Source organism: Peromyscus californicus, unplaced genomic scaffold (genome assembly GCF_007827085.1).
Source record: "Peromyscus californicus insignis strain IS unplaced genomic scaffold, ASM782708v3 Scaffold_11__1_contigs__length_118956290, whole genome shotgun sequence".
Taxonomy (NCBI): Eukaryota; Metazoa; Chordata; class Mammalia; order Rodentia; family Cricetidae; genus Peromyscus; species Peromyscus californicus.
This window is the reverse complement of record NW_026294402.1, coordinates 103,378,975-103,397,037: the sequence shown is the minus strand read 5'-3', so window position 1 is coordinate 103,397,037 and position 18,063 is coordinate 103,378,975. Positions and strand designations below refer to the sequence as shown.

Below are 18,063 nucleotides of genomic sequence, written 5' to 3'. Positions count from 1 at the left end.
CTCTCTCTATTGGGATGAACTGTATTTATTTTGGCTTTAAGTGCCCAGCATCTGTGAAGTTTTGTCTTTTTCCCAGTTGATGATTGTGTAAACATTCCCAGCCTTTGGGCCCTTAGATGTGGCTTAGCGGAGGGAGGCCCAGCATAGCCAAGCCTGTGTGGAAGACCTCACGTACTGCTCTCAGAAGCTGTAGGCGGGCAAACATCTGACCAAAGAGGTGTGGCCGAGGTTCCTGAAAGAAAAGGAAGCAGGCTCATCCTCTTGTTTCCCTGTCTTTACCGCGTGCACCCTACATTCCCAACAGACGCTCTTTTGCTGTATGCTTACCCCTAGAATGTGTACTCGGTTATAGTAGGAGCTGAAATCCATGCTGAGCTGCACTAGGAACTTGCACACCTAGAGACAGAGGTTGAATCACTGGGCTGTTGTCTTTGTTCTTGTGTGCCAATCCAGAATAAAGAATAGTGTGTAGTGTCTGTGCCTCACCATCTCTGTGCGGACAGGGACGTGGAGCCCTGGGGTGCTGGCCAGGCTCACAGTCTGGCTCAGCAGGTCCAGGAAGGGAAGAACACTGTTGAAAAGCAGCAGCCACTCACCCTGTGGGAGACAAGGGTGCTAGGAATACCAGTCCAAGCCTTCTGCTTATGGCCGTTTCTCAGGAGGAACACTCACCTCATCATGGAGCAGTGAGAAATCCAGACTGCTCACAGGTGGGAAAGTGGGATACAGACCTTGTTCCATGCCATGTTGGTAACCCTCGAAAAGTGTGGCAAGGCGGGCACAGTTGTACATGACAAAAGTGCCACTTTTTGTACCCTTTGTGGAGATGGTGCTGTCGGCCAGGAGTAGCTAGGGAATGGGAATCCAGCTGTAGAGGGCATGGACACTATACCTTCCTCCTCAGTCTTAGTACTGTGAAGCACCCAGGCTTACTTGGTTCTGTGGAGCTGTGCTTAGCATCTCAAATTTGATGGTGGCCACAGAGAGGACATCAAAGGTCTCGGTCCAGGCTGGATCTGGGGGTGAGAGATACAGATTGGTCAGTGTCTGCAGACAAGGAACAAGTACAGGTGTGGATGACCTGCTTGTACTCCAGGGCACAACCAGGGTCTCCCAGGTATACCTTGTGCCAGGTCCCCACCATGCTTCAGTGCTGAGGCCTTACACACCTGAGCATATCTGAACCTAGAAAAGAAAGCCAGTGAGCAAGGTCCCAGTGAAGCCCTGACCCACATCTCAGCTGCCCCTGGCTTTGGGTCGGTGTGCCTGTCAGCTCACTCACTTGTAGTACTCAGGGGCAGTCATCAGAGTGCCAGATACACCAGCTACTTTCACTGGGCCACAGACCAGGTGCTTCTGTGAAAGAGAGCAGGGTCTCAGTCCAGGTGGCACTACCATCCAGCCTCCAAGGAACCTCCATCTGCTACTTCTCTATCTTGGTTCTCCCAATCTGTAACCACCAGTCTTAATACCTCAAGCCTAGGCCCTCAAGACACAGTCCACCATCACAGGACTTCTGCACCTGCTGCACAGGTCCCTAAGGTCATACCAGTCTGAACCCACGGTCTAACAGGCCCTTTGTGTTTTCAAGGGCCTTCTGAAAACCTTTAAGGTGGTTTACCTTTGATAACCAACCTGCTTGTCAGGAGCCTGGTCATCCAACTTTTGCCAAAGCAGATCCAACTTTTGTTGCTGGAAAGCTTCCTCACAGCTTACCACGTGCACAACCATGCAGCCATTAACACCAGAGTCTGGATCCCCATCCTGAGTAGAGATAGGACAGTTACTACAAAGATGCAGCAAACCAATTCGGGCAGAGGTCAAGACAAGAGCCACTAACCAGGCCTGGGTAGCTGCCCTCTGGCCAATGGCGCACAGCTTCCTGCAGCTCAGACAGCACAGAGAGCAGATCCTCCGTCACTACAGAAAAGAGAGGTGATGAAGTGCTCAGCAGCGCAGAGATCCCCCATCCCTGTTTTGGCCTCTGTCCTACCCAAACAGTTGTCTATGCTGGGGTCATAGCCAGCTGCATGTTTCTGTTCTACTAGTTCCTTCAGACACAGTCGGCCTAGGACGCCAGGTGGCAGTGTCTCCTCCTTAGAAACAGAATTAAGTTCTGCAAGCACACAGGTCCTCAGGGTTTCAGTCGAGGCGCTCTTCGAGGCAGCGGGCCAGTCCACCCGAAGTTTCTGCAGGAAAGTTGCCATGTGCGGATCCCGCACCGAGGGCACCGAGCACACACATACTCTACAAAGCAAGGGTGGTTGTCTCAGCCTGCGAACCAGGCCCCCCTGGTCTGTCCCCAAAGGTTCAGTCTTTTGTCCCTGCGGACTGGAACAGGCGCTTACCCATGAGCGCGTAGCGTCCGCGCTAGGTGATCGGCCACGAGCACTGCACGCAGCTGGCTCAGGCGGAGTGTGTCCGGGTGGCAGCGCAGTGCGGGGCAATGCAGAACAATTTGCGGGCCGGGAGAGGCAGGCTTGGCGGGAATAGCATAGGAGGTCGGGGCACCGAGGACACGCTCGAAGACCACGGGCCGCTGTAGTTGGAGCGATAAACCCGCGGGTGTTGGCGCGCAGCGCAGTACAGGGGCCACCCCCGGACCCTGCAGGCAGGCGACCGCACGGAACACGCACTCTGGCACCTGCGGGCGGATGGGTGTGTAAGTAGACCGTAGTTGGCCTGAAACGGGCTGGAGAGCCCCGCCCAGCTCGCACCCACCTGCCCGTCCCTGAAGCGCGCCTGTAGCGCACTTCGCGGCGCCAAGAAGTCTCGGACACGCAGGTGCCGGGCGTGCGTCTCCTTGAACCACACCGGGCTACCCGGCCCCACAGCGGCGTTAAGGGCCTCCAGCGTCTCCCCCACCCCAAGGCGCCCTGTCGCCATGGCGACCGGAAGAGTGAGCGGAACAGGAAGCAAATTAGCAGTAGCGCTTCCGGGAGGTCCGTCTGGCTGGGGCGGGGATCCGGCGGTGGACCCTCCTGAGAGGACCAGAGCACTGGATCGTGCCGAGTGAGCTTACTTTCGACCCACCGCTTCCAGTGTTCCCTCCCGAAGGCCTTTCCTGCATTTGTGAGCCCTAGACCCAAAATCTCGGGGTCATTTTTGCGCCTAGGTTTTTTTTCATCCTGCATTATTTTTGGTAGTGGGTCTTTGTCATCAAAGTTTCACATCTTTGTGCTTATGTGATGTTTCATTTTTTGCCCCATTCAAACAAGATTAAAATGTCAGACAAATTGTTAATGGAATAAGGCTGTATCATTAAAGACGCTTTATTTATTTGGTTTTTCGAGACAGGGTTTCTCTGTATAACAGCCTTGGCTGTCCCGGAACTCACTTTGTAGACCAGGCTGGACTGGAACTCAGAGATCTGCCTGCCTCTGCCTCCCAAGTGCTGGAATTAAAATCGTGCACCACCACGCCCACCTTTCATTAAAGACACTTTACTGCCTACTTAAAAAGCAAGCAAAAAAACCCAAACGAGTTGTTTCCGATCATTTGCTTGACTTTCCTCGTTTGGGGTATGGGACGTCTTTATTCCCAATAAAAGTCCAATCTGATAAAAATTGCACCTCCCGATACCTGAGGAATTATCATAATTTCCAGAATTACCAACCTTTAATGTTTTTCCTTTGACCAGATGTTACCGGCACTTTGATCTTTTTTTTAAATAACTGGCCAATTTGAGACAATTAAATGTGATCATGAGAAGACCAAACTAATCAGAGACCTCAGGTGGAGCACACTGCGGGAAAGCTTTCTTCTGTCCAAACGCTTTCATTTCAATGTAACTTAAATCTCCTCCACTTCCCCTAGTAATGAATGAATCGAACTAGTGAACTTTGCTCCGGAGAAGAGTGAACTCTAGGGATAAGAAAAGTTTGGTAAGGCTCCTCTCTGGGCCAGGGCTCTGAGGCCCTGCTTGGGAGGTGCCGAAAGAGCACTGGGCGGACACGACATTCCCGATGGCTTCTTGGGTGCCCACTCAACGGGAGTGATCGTGTCATTCCAAAGCACTTTCCATGCTGTAGGTAAGCTGCTAGCCGGACTGAGACCCACCGGCAAGTTGGTGATTTCAGCGACTTCTCTCCCTCCATGAAGACGGTTGGGGTGGTTTTTCCCCAGGAAGTGAAGAGCTATCTTTAGCGAGCTGCGGGCTGGGCGGCCCTGTGGGACTCACCGCCATTGCGGCTCTACAGAGAGGACCCAGGACCTCCCTCGTCAGTGTTCTCCGGGGATTCCAGAGAGGGCCATCAGCCTGAGCTCTTTCCGTCGTCTCTGCCTGCCACCATCAGCCTGAGGGTGCACCTGAGAGATGGAGATCAGAATGGCCCACCCAGAGGGTTTCTAAGGGTAGAGACCACCTCATCTGGGCCAGGGCGCTGCTCAGGCAGGAGAGCAGGGAACGAAATCCAAGCGCAGCTGGAATGCTCTGGAGACAACAGCTGCTTTTGGGATTCCGTTGCCCGCTGTCCAGCCGTTGGAGGAGGGCTCCTGCCCCCAGGTCACTCGCCCTGGGGCCAAACCGGAACCCGCCCATCCCTTTCCAGTGGGCAGACAAGCAGGTGGTGTAATCCAGTCTAGTGAGACTGAGGCGCTCACCTGGGCCCCAGAACAATAGGAGAAGGTGGGGGCCTCTCCCGGGACCAGGTCCCGATCCGGATTAGATCAGAAGGGCAGGATTAGCCCTGTTTGAGTCCCAAGCAGCAGGAGCCACTGGTACGGTGACTGGGCGGGCTTCGGAATCCGCCAAGAGGGAAGCGATCCCGTGGGACCCGAGGGGAAGTAAACCCACGCGTCGACTTCTGGGACACCCCAAGGCTCGGGGCTCTTTGTCCGGTGACGCTGCCAGCTCACGAAGTGCCAGGGGCCAAACCGGCCCACATAGCAGCGGCAGGACAGCCTCCCCCAGAACGCATTGCAACCGGCCCTGCAAGAACCCCATAGCCAAGCCCCGATGGTGTCGAGCATCCCACCCGTCTAGTCCAGCGGACGGAAAACGCGACAAAGTTCCCCTGAGACCAGGACAGAACCGGTGCGCAGAGATGCCCAAGCCGCGCGCCGCCAGCGACTCTTGTGCCAGTAGGCCCTAGACTCGGCTCAAGACAGGGGGAGGGAGACGCTCGGCCCGCGCACGCAGAGCGCGCGTGGACAGAGTGATGCTCCAGGCGCTGTCTACTTCACGTCTGCTCCGGTTCGGCCCAGCCAGTCCCACCCGAACAGCTACTCCGGCACTGCTGCGGCGTGCCCTTCCGCTGGCTCTAGCTGTCCGAAGACTTGGAGCCATTTTAAGGAGAAACCATCTGGCCACACCCCCTCGCGCTCCCGGGAAGCCAATCCACGCCCGGCCACGCCTCTCCTGGAGCGCCGCGCCGCCGCCAACGGTCGCACGGGTGACGGTTGGGGAGGGCAGCGATTTGGAGACGAGCTAAGGAAACCTTAGCCGTGGGCCCCGCCCACGGAGCCCGGCTCTCCAAAGCCTGGGATTAGGGGCCTGGAGGCTGGCACCACACCTTGGCCAGGTGTTCATAACAGGACCAGGTGCGCGGCTGCCCCGCCCCGGTCCCCGGGAGCCCTGAATAATGGCTGAGAACCCGAGGAACAGGCCCCAGCTGCGGCCCAAAACAATACCCTGAGGGCACCGGTGCTAGCAGGTGTCCCCCCTCCCTAGGGACAGTCGGGGGAGGCCTGCCTGGGGCGGGGTGGGCAACAGGTGCTGACACAAGAACCGCGCCGGGGGACGGAGTCTACTGAGACAGATGTCAGCGCCCACCGCGCCGGGCCAGTTGCGCGGTGCCCTCCGGGACGCAGGGGGCGCTGTGGGCGCGCGGAGGCAGACAACATTGCGATCCCATCACCCCTCGGACCCTGTTTCTAACGCGCCGAGCAGCCATGGCCGCCGCTCTTGGCCTTCGCTGCCTGTCGCGAGCGCATCCTGCGCGGCTCTGTGGGCGCGTGGATCTGCTGCGGTGAGCTCCCCCGCCCCGGCCCGCCCCGGCCCGCCCCCTGGCCCCAGGCCTTTCGGTCCCGCAGAGTAGTAGGGCCTAGCCACGAGCCCCTGACTTTAGCTCTCCGCAGGAGGACCCCGCGCCGGGGCCACCGGCTCTCTCCCGCGGATGATGAGCTGTACCAGCGGACTCGCATCTCTCTGCTGCAGAACGAGTTCCCTCAGGCCGTGTACATTGACAGCTACAATAGCAGAGGCTTCACGATCAACGGAAACCGCGTGCTTGGCCCGTGCGCGCTGCTCCCACAGACGGTGGTCCAGTGGAATGTGAGCCCTACCCTGTAGTGAAGTTGAAGTCGAGATCCAAAAACTATTCCCTCCTAGCAAATTTAGCTTTATTTTGTTGCCTCTTTAGTATCGCTGTGGGTAAAGGCTGTGTAGATTTGACGTGTTGAATGGCCTCTGCTCCCATACAGGTGGGATCTCATCAGGATATCACTGAAGAAAGCTTCTCCCTTTTCTGGATGCTGGAGCCTAGAATAGGTATGGGGGCGTGGGTAGATCTGGGTCCTAAGGCTATCTCAAACCCTCAACACTTGGTCCCCTCTTCCTTAGAGATTGTTGTGGTGGGCACTGGAAACAAGACTGAGCGGCTGCACTCCGAAGTACTACAGTCCATGAGGCAACGGGGCATCGCTGTGGAGGTGCAGGATACGGTAGGTCTTCAGACATGGAAATCCTACCTAGTTCAGCCCTACTTAGCCCAGGCATGCTAATTCTGATGTTTTCATTGCAGCCCAATGCTTGTGCCACTTTCAACTTCCTGTGTCATGAAGGTCGAGTGACAGGAGCCGCCCTCATTCCCCCTCCTGGAGAGACTATACTCACTTCTTTGGGTCACGCTGCAGAATGAAACACCAGGAACAGTCAGCACTGGCACCTTGCCAAGTGCAGGGACTCCCTGTCTTCCTAACCCTCTTGGCACTTCCAACACTTGCCATGCTTACCCAGGATAAGAACTTAACTTCTATGTACAAGTATCGGTTGTGTTACTGGGTGTGGTTGCTGACTGGGGGGTTGGAAATTTAAGGGTTACTCATCTTCAGACAATGTAGGATTCTCTGGGCCTTGAAAGGCTGGGAGGCAGTGTTCACTACTTGCTCATATGCAGATGCAAGGGGACCCCAATAGACTTCTTAAAAAAGATTTATTACGCCGGGCGGTGGTGGCGCACGCCTTTAATCCCAGCACTCGGGAGGCAGAGCCAGGCGGATCTCTGTGAGTTCGAGGCCAGCCTGGGCTACCAAGTGAGTCCCAGGAAAGGCGCAAAGCTACACAGAGAAACCCTGTCTCGAAAAACCAAAAAAAAAAAAAAAAAAAAAAAAAAAGATTTATTATGTATACAGTGTTCTGCCTGTGTGTATGTCTGCACACCAGAAGAGGGCACCAGATCTCATTATAGGTGATGTGGTTGCTGGGAATTGAACTCAGGACCTCTGGAGGAGCAGCCAGTGCTCTTAACCTCGGGGCCAGCTCTCTAGCTCCCTAACTCCAGGTCCACAAAGTGTGTTTATCTCATGGCCCAGTGCTCGGCCAGAAAGGAAAGGACTATATTTTAACATCTGTGATGGTGCAAAGTCCCACGTGCCTACTGAACTTAAAGATCAGTTTTGTCACTTTTTTCCCAAAACTTTTTATTGAAAAATCCAAGGCACACACTGGATCTCTTCAGAAAAGCCGCTTTTCATACCTGCCGACAGAGACCACCTGTGAGTTCAGGGCAGGAGGGGGAGGTCTGAGGCTGGCAGAAACTCCCACTCGGGCACAGGGCGACTTACGAATGAAGGCTGTGGACACCACCTTCCACCTGAGCTGAGGATGTTCTCTTCTCAAATTTCAGTTCCCCAGAGTACATCATGGCTCTGTAGAAAGGCAGGCATTAGATGCAGGCAGCAGCTGGCCTTTGTACCACTCCCTCTATTCATGTCCCAGCCCCCCAAGCTCACCGGACTTGGGTTATCTATTCATGTCCCAGCTCCCCAAGCTCACCGGACTTGGGTTAAACTCTTGGCACCAATGTCCTGACAGGAATGCTGGATGCCAGCAATCAAGTAAGGGACGAACTTGTGGATAGACCCTTTGTCCTGCACAGCCCCGGAAACTCCTTGGGCCACTTTGATTTTGTCAGCTTCACTGTTGGAATAGGCAAAGAAATTGGCAAAGTTGCCATAGGGATGGGACTACATGCAGGGCTTAGCGGAGTGACTTGTTTGCCTGTCCTACCTGAAATATCGGTTCTGGCTGCTGAGATGCTTGTCCATGGCATCAAGAGAACCCATACCACGGTACTTCTTTAGCCGGATCCCATCTGAGAAAAAGTACTCCCCAGGGGCCTCGGTAGTGGCAGCCAAGAGGGAGCCCATCATGACTGCAGACAGATAAGTAAACTAAGGCAGAATCTGAGCAATACAGAAAAGGGGATACCACCTGGTCCTAAGGTGACTAGGCCTTACCTGTAGAAGCCCCAAGAGCCAAAGCTTTGGCAATATGACCCACATTTTGGATTCCTCCATCAGCAATAACAGGAACACCAAAGCGCCGAGCATACTCAGAAACCTTGTACACGGCTGTTGCTTGGGGCCGCCCACAGGCCAACACTGTTGAGAGATGGAGGAACAGATGGATGTGTGGTATTGGGATGGGATACAAGGGGCCATTCACAGGACCCAGGAGCTCTGAAAGACCTATACCAAGTCAAGAGCTGACGAAGAGATGTGTCTGGGATGGCTCTGCTCATCTGCCTTGAATAATACAAACAGCTGTGCTGGCTTCGCCTCTGCGTGTGCACGTGCATGTGTGCAGGGCTCAGGGCCCAATGCAGCCTCAGGCACATGCAGTTTATAGCAGCCGGGAAGCCCCGCCCAGCTGGTTACAGATGGGGAAAGAATAATCGTGCAGTTAGTATCCAGAGGCACCACGTCAGGCCTAGCCCTTCCTGCAGAGTGGGCAGCTCAGGCAAGATCGGGGCAATGGTGACGTAGAAGAGAGAGCAGGCTCAAGAATTGGTTGTTGAGCTGTGCCTACTGCAGAGGATGTGGGCAGAGCAGGGCCTGCCTCAGGAAGGAGGTCCTGCTCTATGAGCACCCTAGAAAGGAGCTGTAATCTCAAGCAGCCCCCAAACCATGGTCTGTACATCTGTTTGCCCTGCCCACCCAACAGCACCACAAACCCTGGGAGCTACAGCTACAGTCAACCAAGCAGCCGGGCAGTGGGCAGCTGGGCCGGGCCAGTGCGCCGGGCCAGACTTACTATAGCAGCCCGTGACAGTAGAAGGGCATTTGGGGCTGTGGGACTTTATGTCTGGTGGGATCTTGGGAGCCGCTAAATAAAACAAACAGACCAGAGTTTAGAGAGGGCACAGAGCAGGTGCAAGGAGGCCAGGCTAGGCAAGGAGTGGCAGGTGAGGGGTGACAAGAACTTGTCTTGCTTCCAGCCATGTCACCCATCCAAGAGGCCTGTTTGGCCCTAGAGTTGCCCGTGTTGGAGGACTCAAGTGTAGTTGCCCTGAGAGCTGTTGGCCCCGATCAAAGCCGGTTTTTACCTTCCTGGGTAATGCAGATGGAACCACATCCCATGCCGACTCGCAGAGCGTCCACACCTGCATCTATGAGGTTCTTGGCTTGAGCAGCAGTGACTACTACAGTGAAGCAGAAGGGTAATGAGGGCGGGTCCAGGTGCTAAGAAGGGTCAAACATCCTTACCCACCAGTGCAGCTTCTCTTACCATTGCCTCCAATGACTTGGAGATTGGGGTACTTCTCTTTGATGTATTTGATCATATTGATTTGGAAAATGGAGTTTCCCTGGGAAGAATCCTAGGACAGGAAGAAGTTCTATACCATGATATGGCAATCACCCCTTCAATTCCACCCCAACTTATGTTGTAGCTTACCAAAACCACTACATCCACACCAGCGAGGGCCAGTAAATCCAGCCGATACTTGTCATCCTCGTGAGTGCCAATGGCCGCCCCACACAGCAGCTGCTTTTTAGTGTCTTTGGAAGCCAGTGGATAATCTCGGTTTTTCTTCAGGTCTGTCCTGGCAATGATGGCTACTAGCTCGTCATCTTCATTCACAATGGGCAACTTTCCTGAACACAGGACAGGACATGGATGAGGACCCTGAGCATTTCTGTGCCCCTTCCCACCTTCAGGACTCACCCTTTTTACTGCGCTGCAGAATTTCATTTGCCTCTTTCAGAGTGATGCCTGCAGGGGCCACCACCAGATCTTCCCTCTTTGTCATGATCTAGACGAACCATGAGGACAGACGAGTCAGACCAGGACCCTCTCTTTCCCACAGGCCACACTATCAAAGGACCACCATGATCACATCCAGGACCCCAACTGTCCCTCCTGACAGGCACTCAGTAGTCGTTATACCACTGAAATTAGTGATACTTGAGTAAGAACACAGTACAGGGAGCAGCCTCTCATCGAGAAGGAAAATCCACAAAGGAGCAACGAGAACAAGAAAGGTCCTTAAGAACTAGCCCCCACCTTAAGCATGGAAAAAATAAAGCGTGAATGCTGGCAGACATTTTGTAACCAGAGTCCCTGCAGGGAGAAGGGATGCAGAAACCCCAGGAAGTAAGAAACACGGCTGGGGGTTTTTGTGGCCAGAAAATGAGGACATCAGTAATTCACACAGGTAAAAGAAAGTGCCTGTCTTCAGCCTGGGTTGTTACACCTTGGTTGTCCCCTGCTATGGAGACCTACCTCTTCCAAGAAACGGTCATGCTCTTCCTCCTTGAGAAAATCAATGTCCCTTGAGGAGATGATGCCCACCAATCGACTCCCCATTCGGCCTGTATCTGTGATGGGGATACCACAGAAGCCATGCCTGGCTTTGGCCTCAAAAACATCCCGCACACGATCCTTGGGGCTAAGTACCACAGGATCAGTGATGAATCCCTGTTCATATTTCTGGAAGAGATGATGAGAAGGTCACTGCATCTTTGAAATCACTTTCATCAGCCTCCTGGTCTAAAGTGTGAGGGCTGGAAGCACGGTGCACTATCTTATGAAATGGGGTCTTGGGTCTTTCTCCTCAGTAACTCAACCCCACAGTGGGAAGAAAGGACCCTTAGCAGAACAAACCCTCCACTCCCACCCCACTCCACCTCTGTAATTCCCAGGAGATCCTGGCCACGATCCTTGCCCTTCTGACCTTCACTTTCCGAACTTCATTGGCCTGGAATTCAGGTGTACAGTTGTGGTGGATGAAACCAATACCTCCTGTAAGCTACAAGATGAACACATGCCAGTAAGTGATGACTTAGAAGTGCAATATCTGGCAGAGATGGCACCCTGTCTTGTCCTCCCATAACCCTCTGGGCTCACCGCCATTGCGATGGCCATTCCAGCCTCAGTGACAGTGTCCATAGGTGAGGAAACCAATGGGGTCTTCAGTGTGATCTTCTTAGTTAGAGCAGAGGTCAAATCCTGAGGAGATAAAGGACCACTAAAGGAAACCACAGCTTATTCCTCAGGGTCCATAGAATGGCCCTGGGTGACCTGCATGCGCACCAGAAAGACCATTCCATTGACTCTACCCAACTCCCTAAACCCCATTCTGGTGTAGCTCACATTAACAAACAGCAGCACCAACTGGGTGTAATGATGCACACCTTTAAACCCAGCACTCGGGAGGCAGAGGTAGGTAGATCTGAGTTTGAGGCCAACCTGATCTACAAAGAGTTCTAGGACAGTCAGGCTACACAGAGAAACCCTGTTTTGAAAAACCAAAACCAACCAACCAACCAGCAGCCCTTTCCTCCCTTCTAGACTAGACGTTCACAACTCAGTTCCTAGAATGGGCATAATGGCACGTGCCTACTGTAATCTCAGCACTCGCTCAGAAGCCAGAAGCAAGAGGACCACTAGTTCAGGGTCAGCTTGGTCAACAACTAGTTCCAGACCAGCTACAAAGTTATACAGGGACACAATCTCAAAAACAAAACAGAAAAACCTAGTCCCTTATTATACTCACCACTTGGTCCGCAGTGAAGTCGATATACCCAGGAAGAATGAGAAAATCGCTGTAGGAGGGAATTAGGCAGGATTCTCAGGCTTATAAAAAGAGACTCCAACTCCATATATCATCCCATAAAGCTCTGAACAGGGAGCTATGCTCAGCCCGTGTGCCACAGGCAAGATGGCACTGGGTGGATTAGAGACAGGGGAGTCTTCTGCCAAGGAACTAGCTGTCATTAGTGCTCCTGCACACTGACAATTCCATGCGCCCAGAGAACAGTCTCAAGATTCAAGTACTACGTACTGTTGAAACGACCCTTTCTATCCCAGCCCTGGCTCCACATCTGTCAAAGTTATTCTCCGGAGATAAGTAATCCCCGGAACCTGTTCCCCATGTCCGCTTCCAGGAGAGCTTCAATGAAGCCCTCATCCGGCCCCCTCGCCTCCCCCAGATGGTTGCCCTAGATCCGCACTTGTAGGTGAGGCCATCCCCGCAGTTGAAGAGCTGCTGTGCGGTGAGTCCGTCGTCTGGCACGTAAGACGTGCCTCCGCTAATCAGGTAGTCCGCCATGACCAACGAGGAGCACGGACGCGCGCCTCCGAGGACCGCGCCGCAGAGGCCTCCGCCGTCTGGACCGCGCCAATATAAACCAGGCGATTTCGTCACTACGCCGCGCGCGTCGCTGACGCCAGAGCGTAGGGCGTGAGTATTTGTGCAACGCCCCATAGGGAGGCGTAGTTAGCTGGGAGGAATGAACGCATGCTCATTGCATTCATAGGCCCTCCTGCCCGAGGGCTGTTTCCTGTCCCATCCCTCCCAACGCCCCGCCCCCGAAGGCTCTTGGCCCATTCAATTAAGTTTTGTTTCCACTTTCGCGAAAAGCTCCTCCCCCAAATAAAGACACATTATCCACTGAAGTGTTGAAAAGACGTGCTTGTCATTCTTAATAAACAACTAGAATAAGAATACATAAGAGAAAGAGTGGTATCTTTATATGATACACGAGTGTATGTTACAAGAATTCCATCAGGCACAGGAGCCTCAGGTTTAAGGCCTCAATGTTAGGCCAGGGGAAGAAAAAAAAAAAAAAAAAAAAAAGGCAGGGTAAAGTTTTTAACATCTATGTCACTTGTCATAAAGGAGGGTGCAATAGAAATTGTCTTTAATAAAATCATAATTGAAGTTCCCCTCATTTTTCTTTCATTAAGATGCTAAGTTTATGTCTGAGCATGAAGAAAAAATTGTAGCTCCATGTAATCAGTCAAGCCTGCCAGGCCAAAGTGAAGGTCACGTGGAGATTCCCAGGAGGGTTGATCCATCAGCAGCTCCATCTTCCTTGAGGAAGGGAAGGGCCCATATTTGTCCCATAACAGTCCAAGCCCTTTCCCCATGCCCCAGACAAAAGAAAAAAAAGAGAAAGAAAAAGCCAGCCACTTCCTAGGACATCTGGCTCTCAGAAAACCCAGAGCCCCATGAACCAAGGGTTCTGCCCAGGTCCATGAAGATGGAAAGGGGCAACGTTGTCTTTTACATTTTTAACAGAAGTAGCCTGAAAAGCATTGTAACTACAATTAGAAAAAAGAAAAAAAAAAAAAAAAGAAAAAAGAAAAAAAAAAATGGAGGCCTCTTCTTTAGTGTAAAAGTCTTTGTCTGGTTTTTCCTGGATTTTTTTTTCCTAATGTGGCTGAGGCACCTCAGTGCATGGTGGTTGCGCTGGCCACGGCAATGGCTTCTTGAATTTCTCGTATAACCAGGATCCGGGTCAGCATCTGTCCCATCTGTTCTCTGCTGATAGGCTGGACTGAGTACCAAATTGGGCTGTTGGGAGCCACCACCGGCTCAGGTGTCAGGTAAAAGGTGTCATTTCGGCCTTTCACACTCTGGGGGCTGAAGAATATTCCAGTAAAAGATGGATAATAGCATAATTTTAACACTTCCAGCTTGAGCCTCCAAAATATGCATTATATGAAGAGCTCTTGAGGCAGCAGATCTGAAGGTAACACAGCTACGGAGTTCCACGGACTCTACACACCATGCCAGGAACTCACCTGGGCCAGTGTAGGTGCCAGTGACATCTGCCTCTCTCGTCCTCTATATAAACACTGTGATCAATCACTTACTGTCCTTGCCTAGTGTACCTCAGAATGTGCCCCACAAGAAACTAACATTTAAATCTACATAACAATTATAGCAGACTTCACCATCTACAAGATCTAGCTCCAGCTGTTTAATCATAACTGTTCTCTACTCCACCAATACATTTGTTACTGGGCTCACTTCCTCTGTAGTCTGTACACAGCGCTGAACCTCCTCAGTACTTAGCATACTCCATCATCTCACAAGCATTCATCCAGCAATCCCAAACGTAATGAAGGGCTATGTGTGCCAGGTCTATATTAGTACAGATGTTAAAGAAGTGAGCAGGAACAATTATTAGATAGTTCCTAACAAAGTTACACAAATACGAAAGAACTGGTAGCAGTTGAGTGCTACAGAGGAACTAGTTGGAGGCAAAGACAGGCGATCTGGAAATGCTTCCTTGGAGGAGCTGTGTCCAGTCGAGAAGAGAAAGCTTAATGCCCTTGGATGCACAGTATGGTTATGGGCCAAAAGCAGCAGGCATGAACAAGCAGTGGGAGTGCACTAGAGGTTTTGTTCATCATATAAGGATTATTTGTGGAGTAGTGAAAAACAAGTGAGGGTTTTAATCTAATAGAAATAGAAAGACCCCTAACCACAAAAGCTCCTTCTGACATTAATATGAAGAGAATATACCAAACTGCTGGGACAAGGAAAAAGAAAGTTGAAAGGAACATCCCCCATGTTGATGGCAGCAGTAACAAATCTGAGGCAGAATGGTACAGGACCATCTTCATTATGTGATTAAAAAAATAGGCTTTGCCGGGCGGTGGTGGCGCACGCCTTTAATCCCAGCACTCGGGAGGCAGAGCCAGGCGGATCTCTGTGAGTTCGAGGCCAGCCTGGACTACCAAGTGAGTTCCAGGAAAGGCGCAAAGCTACACAGAGAAACCCTGTCTTGAAAAACCAAAAAAAAAAAAAAAAAAAAAATAGGCTTTGTATTTTATACCTCCTCTATGAACAGTCAATGTTAGAGCCTGTCTCGGTGGTGCACACATATAATCCCAGCCATCTTAGGTCAAAGGCAAAGAGATCTCTTGTAAGTGGGAGACCAGCCTGGTTTACTGAATTCCAGGCTACATAGAAAGACCCTGTCTCTAAAAGAGTATCCGTCAATAGTTCAGTGATCCCCTTTATATCATAGTACTGTGTATATCACACATTCTGGCAGAGCAAACAAAAGTTATTTCTTTGGCCAGGTATGGTGGTACACACCATTACTCCCAGTACTCAAGAGGCCAAGGCAGGTAGATTCTGTTGAGGTCAAGTTTAAGGCCAATCTAGTCTAAGTGAGTTCCAGGACAGCCTGGTTTACAAAGAGACCCTGTTTAAAAGAAAAAAAAAAAAAAATCCAAACAAACAAAAAGTTATTTCTTTAGTAGTACGGGGGGTTCAATTCAGGGCACACTGGACAAGCAGTCTAACCCTGGGCAACCCCCGTCCCACTTTCCTTTCAGTATCTGTGTGAATGCTTACTTTGTATGTGCATCTTGTCATAGGGAGGCATTTTGTAGTTTTAATCTGAGAGCAAATCATTTCCAAAAGCCAAATATAAAAGTCAGATTTAGTGGTGCACACCTGTAACTCCAGTGCTTGGAAGGTAGGTGAGTGAATCCGGAATTCAAGCCCATCCTATCATCAACACACAAACACACACACACATTCACTTGCATGGTTAGTATAGAAGGCCTCCTCACCATTTGAAGAGGTAGAAATCGTATAGCTTGATGGGACACCTCAATGGATTCTCTGGATTCTCTGTCTGTTCTGCATACATGTCATCTGTAACTATTAAATAAACATGAGTTCAATATCCAGGACTCAACAGGAAGAAAGAGAAAACCGATTCCTTCCGAGTTGTGCTTTGACCTCTCGGAAGGTGGCATGTGTGCAAAGACATGCATGTGTGTGGGTGTAAACACACATAAATAACTAAAAACAAATGCATACAGGACAGACCTGGCACTAGTGTATGCAAACCTAGATCAGTAACTTTAAGCATTCAACCACCTCAACATGGAAATCCTGGGTAAAAAGGAAAGGGAGGAGGCATGGATACTGACTAGGAGGAAACAAGCTATGTTCTCTAGGGCATCCCTGATTCTATGAGAAATGTTTGGAGCTGGTCAAGGAGAAGGAAGCAGATAATCTATCCAGACAACTTCAACTTTAGATACATCCTCCGAAGGACAAAGGCAGGCAAGATAAGCAGCACTGGTTGCTGTCATTCCTGTTTCCTTTCACTACCTTTCTGGCCAGTCTGATGGATCCCAAGGGCCTTCAGATAACGGATACTCGTGCTTTTATCCTTAGGATTTGAGGGGTTCTTCTTTGTCTGTCGAAGGACCTTGGAGAAAGCCAGCTTCATGTGCTGATCTACTGTCTTCAACAGGAAGTACCTGGACCACAAGCGCAAGCAAGGCAAAAAGAGGGATGCCGGGAGGATACAATGACTTACCTTTAGCCCATCAGTGACTCAGATAAACCACTCCCTACTCCCAGGATCTGGGCAGGGCCATGTCTAAGCACATTGTCCAGAGAAAGAGCCATGTTAAAATGGATTGAAAGGGTCTGGCAAGGCTTTTGCACCTTACCATTCACTATACAAAAAAGAAGCCAAATGGACCCCAACTAGCTCACAATTTCTGAAATGTGTCAGAGGAATACAGAACTTCCTCCTGGTGTCTCCACTCTCTGCACTAGTTAGATGGTAGTAGTAGCTAAGCATGTAGTTTCCAGAACACTTACTTGGTGTTAAAGAACATGAGGGTGGTCAGCAGTGTGGAAGGGGAATGTGCCCCAAGCTGCTTGCATTCCCACAGCATCTCTTCAGTCACGTGGCTGGGCAGAACATAGCCTAGGTAGAACAGAGCACCACTGCAACAACTGGATGACAGAGGTCCACAAACACTAGGACCAGAAGAGACAAGGACTACACAGGAACACAGTCATGTTTTCCCAGACAGGATTTCTCTGTGTAGCTTTCGGAGCCTGTCCTGGAACTCACTCTGTAGACCAGGCTGGCCTTGAACTCAGCCTCTGTACTGGGATTAAAGGTGAGCACCACCACCGCCTGGATGGAAACAAGTCTTAACGGGAAATATCCCTAGGATGTGGCTAAATAATCCAGAGCTAGTTAAAGCAAAGACCCTTGGGTCACAATCAAATTTGTGGGGTAGGAACTGATAATGACTATTCGTTTTTCATTAAGTTTCAAGGTGGTACCACTGTTGCTGCTGCTCTGAAGAACCACGGGCTTCTGTGGAGAAAACAGGTTTCTATGACTGTTGACACTTAATCCCTCTACACCCATCAAAGATTATTAGGGCAAAAGGAACGTGCTTAAGGAAAGTAAACTATATAAAGCTATAACCCAAACTCTGCTTATATACTTTAAGAAGCTTAGGTCATGTTTTCTTTTCTTTAGATTTATTTTATGTATATGAGTGTTTTGCTTGTATGTATGTATGTGCATTGTGTGAACTGCCTGGTACCTGTGAAGATCAAAAAAAGATATCTGATTCCCCGGATATGGAGTTACAGATGGTTGTGAACCACTATGTGGGTGCTAGGAACTGAACCCAAGTCCTCTGCAAGAGTCTGAATTATCTCTCTAGCCCTTAGATCATATTTTCAGGGTGTTTAGGCATAGAAACTTGGAAAATATATATATCCACCATTCCTGGAAAGCAAGGCAATTTCATGAACAAAAGGGAAGGCTACATGTTTCCTCCAAAATACCAGGTATTACTCTCATACCCGAGTAAACATATAGCTACAGGGTTCAAAAGGCCAACAGTTTGAACCTGGATAAACAGTAACATGCCATCTGATTTGACCACTATGGCACCTCCATGTGTTCAAGTCTTTTAAAGATGTGCAAGTATTTGTGTACTGGGGACATGTCTAGCAGATGAGCTGACACAGCCTACTTCTCCAA

At 50.9% G+C, this 18,063-nt stretch overlaps 4 protein-coding genes across 8 annotated transcripts in view; 1 reads left to right on the top strand and 3 right to left on the bottom strand.

The window, feature by feature from the left end:
* Positions 1–7: 7 nt before the first annotated feature.
* On the bottom strand, positions 8–3,222 carry Dalrd3 (DALR anticodon binding domain containing 3). Of its 2 annotated transcripts, XM_052721234.1 has the most exons (12): positions 2,722–3,222; positions 2,349–2,644; positions 1,994–2,247; positions 1,841–1,920; positions 1,636–1,764; positions 1,283–1,356; positions 1,124–1,185; positions 934–1,016; positions 673–849; positions 487–597; positions 328–396; positions 8–232 (listed from the first exon to the last, which is right to left on the bottom strand). In XM_052721234.1, exons 1-12 carry the CDS (start codon positions 2,884–2,886, stop codon positions 113–115), a joined length of 1,620 nt encoding a protein of 539 aa, XP_052577194.1. In that variant the 5' UTR covers positions 2,887–3,222; the 3' UTR covers positions 8–112. The 2 variants fall into 2 exon arrangements, with proteins under 2 accessions (XP_052577194.1, XP_052577186.1); XM_052721226.1 differs by having other exon boundaries at positions 8–396; positions 2,722–3,207.
* Positions 3,223–5,401: 2,179 nt separating this feature from the next.
* On the top strand, positions 5,402–6,987 carry Ndufaf3 (NADH:ubiquinone oxidoreductase complex assembly factor 3). Its single transcript, XM_052721244.1, has 5 exons — positions 5,402–5,969; positions 6,079–6,274; positions 6,424–6,490; positions 6,563–6,663; positions 6,744–6,987. Exons 1-5 carry the CDS (start codon positions 5,893–5,895, stop codon positions 6,858–6,860), a joined length of 558 nt encoding a protein of 185 aa, XP_052577204.1. The 5' UTR covers positions 5,402–5,892; the 3' UTR covers positions 6,861–6,987.
* Positions 6,988–7,329: 342 nt separating this feature from the next.
* Impdh2 (inosine monophosphate dehydrogenase 2) lies at positions 7,330–12,636 on the bottom strand. 2 transcript variants are annotated; one of them, XM_052721186.1, is made up of 15 exons: positions 12,457–12,636; positions 12,000–12,048; positions 11,351–11,452; positions 11,178–11,252; positions 10,727–10,933; positions 10,169–10,256; positions 9,899–10,098; positions 9,731–9,821; positions 9,549–9,644; positions 9,257–9,328; positions 8,461–8,604; positions 8,231–8,375; positions 7,997–8,140; positions 7,786–7,869; positions 7,330–7,697 (listed from the first exon to the last, which is right to left on the bottom strand). In XM_052721186.1, the coding sequence occupies exons 1-15, from the start codon at positions 12,552–12,554 to the stop codon at positions 7,676–7,678; spliced, it is 1,617 nt and encodes a 538-aa protein (XP_052577146.1). In that variant the 5' UTR covers positions 12,555–12,636; the 3' UTR covers positions 7,330–7,675. The 2 variants fall into 2 exon arrangements, with proteins under 2 accessions (XP_052577146.1, XP_052577154.1); XM_052721194.1 differs by lacking the exon at positions 9,257–9,328 and having other exon boundaries at positions 12,457–12,633.
* Positions 12,637–12,902: 266 nt separating this feature from the next.
* Positions 12,903–18,063, bottom strand: part of Qrich1 (glutamine rich 1) — a 40,947-nt gene continuing 35,786 nt past the window's right edge. For all 3 annotated transcript variants that reach the window (XM_052721141.1, XM_052721152.1, XM_052721162.1), the window contains 4 exons: positions 16,872–16,980; positions 16,371–16,522; positions 15,821–15,911; positions 12,903–13,871 (listed from right to left, as the gene is read on the bottom strand). In XM_052721141.1, coding sequence (XP_052577101.1) covers positions 13,679–13,871; positions 15,821–15,911; positions 16,371–16,522; positions 16,872–16,980 — 545 coding nt within the window. In that variant the 3' untranslated portion in view covers positions 12,903–13,678. The remainder of the gene's footprint in view (positions 13,872–15,820; positions 15,912–16,370; positions 16,523–16,871; positions 16,981–18,063) is intronic.

Bases quoted from the DNA above. Each gene is read 5' to 3' on its own strand.
- Dalrd3 (XM_052721226.1), bottom strand. From the start codon at position 2,886: ATGGCGACAGGGCGCCTTGGGGTGGGGGAGACGCTGGAGGCCCTTAAC. The intron at 2,645-2,721 runs GTGGGTGCGAGC...ATCCGCCCGCAG, and splicing joins CGCGCTTCAGGGACGGGCAG to GTGCCAGAGTGCGTGTTCCG. The intron at 1,921-1,993 runs GTAGGACAGAGG...TCTTTTCTGTAG, and splicing joins CAGCATAGACAACTGTTTGG to TGACGGAGGATCTGCTCTCT.
- Ndufaf3 (XM_052721244.1), top strand. From the start codon at position 5,893: ATGGCCGCCGCTCTTGGCCTTCGCTGCCTGTCGCGAGCGCATCCTGCG. The intron at 6,491-6,562 runs GTATGGGGGCGT...CCTCTTCCTTAG, and splicing joins GATGCTGGAGCCTAGAATAG to AGATTGTTGTGGTGGGCACT. The intron at 6,664-6,743 runs GTAGGTCTTCAG...TTTTCATTGCAG, and splicing joins CTGTGGAGGTGCAGGATACG to CCCAATGCTTGTGCCACTTT.
- Impdh2 (XM_052721186.1), bottom strand. From the start codon at position 12,554: ATGGCGGACTACCTGATTAGCGGAGGCACGTCTTACGTGCCAGACGAC. The intron at 8,605-9,256 runs GTAAGTCTGGCC...ATCTCTCAACAG, and splicing joins TACTGTCACGGGCTGCTATA to TGTTGGCCTGTGGGCGGCCC. The intron at 7,870-7,996 runs GTGAGCTTGGGG...GCCTTTCTACAG, and splicing joins AAGAGTTTAACCCAAGTCCG to AGCCATGATGTACTCTGGGG.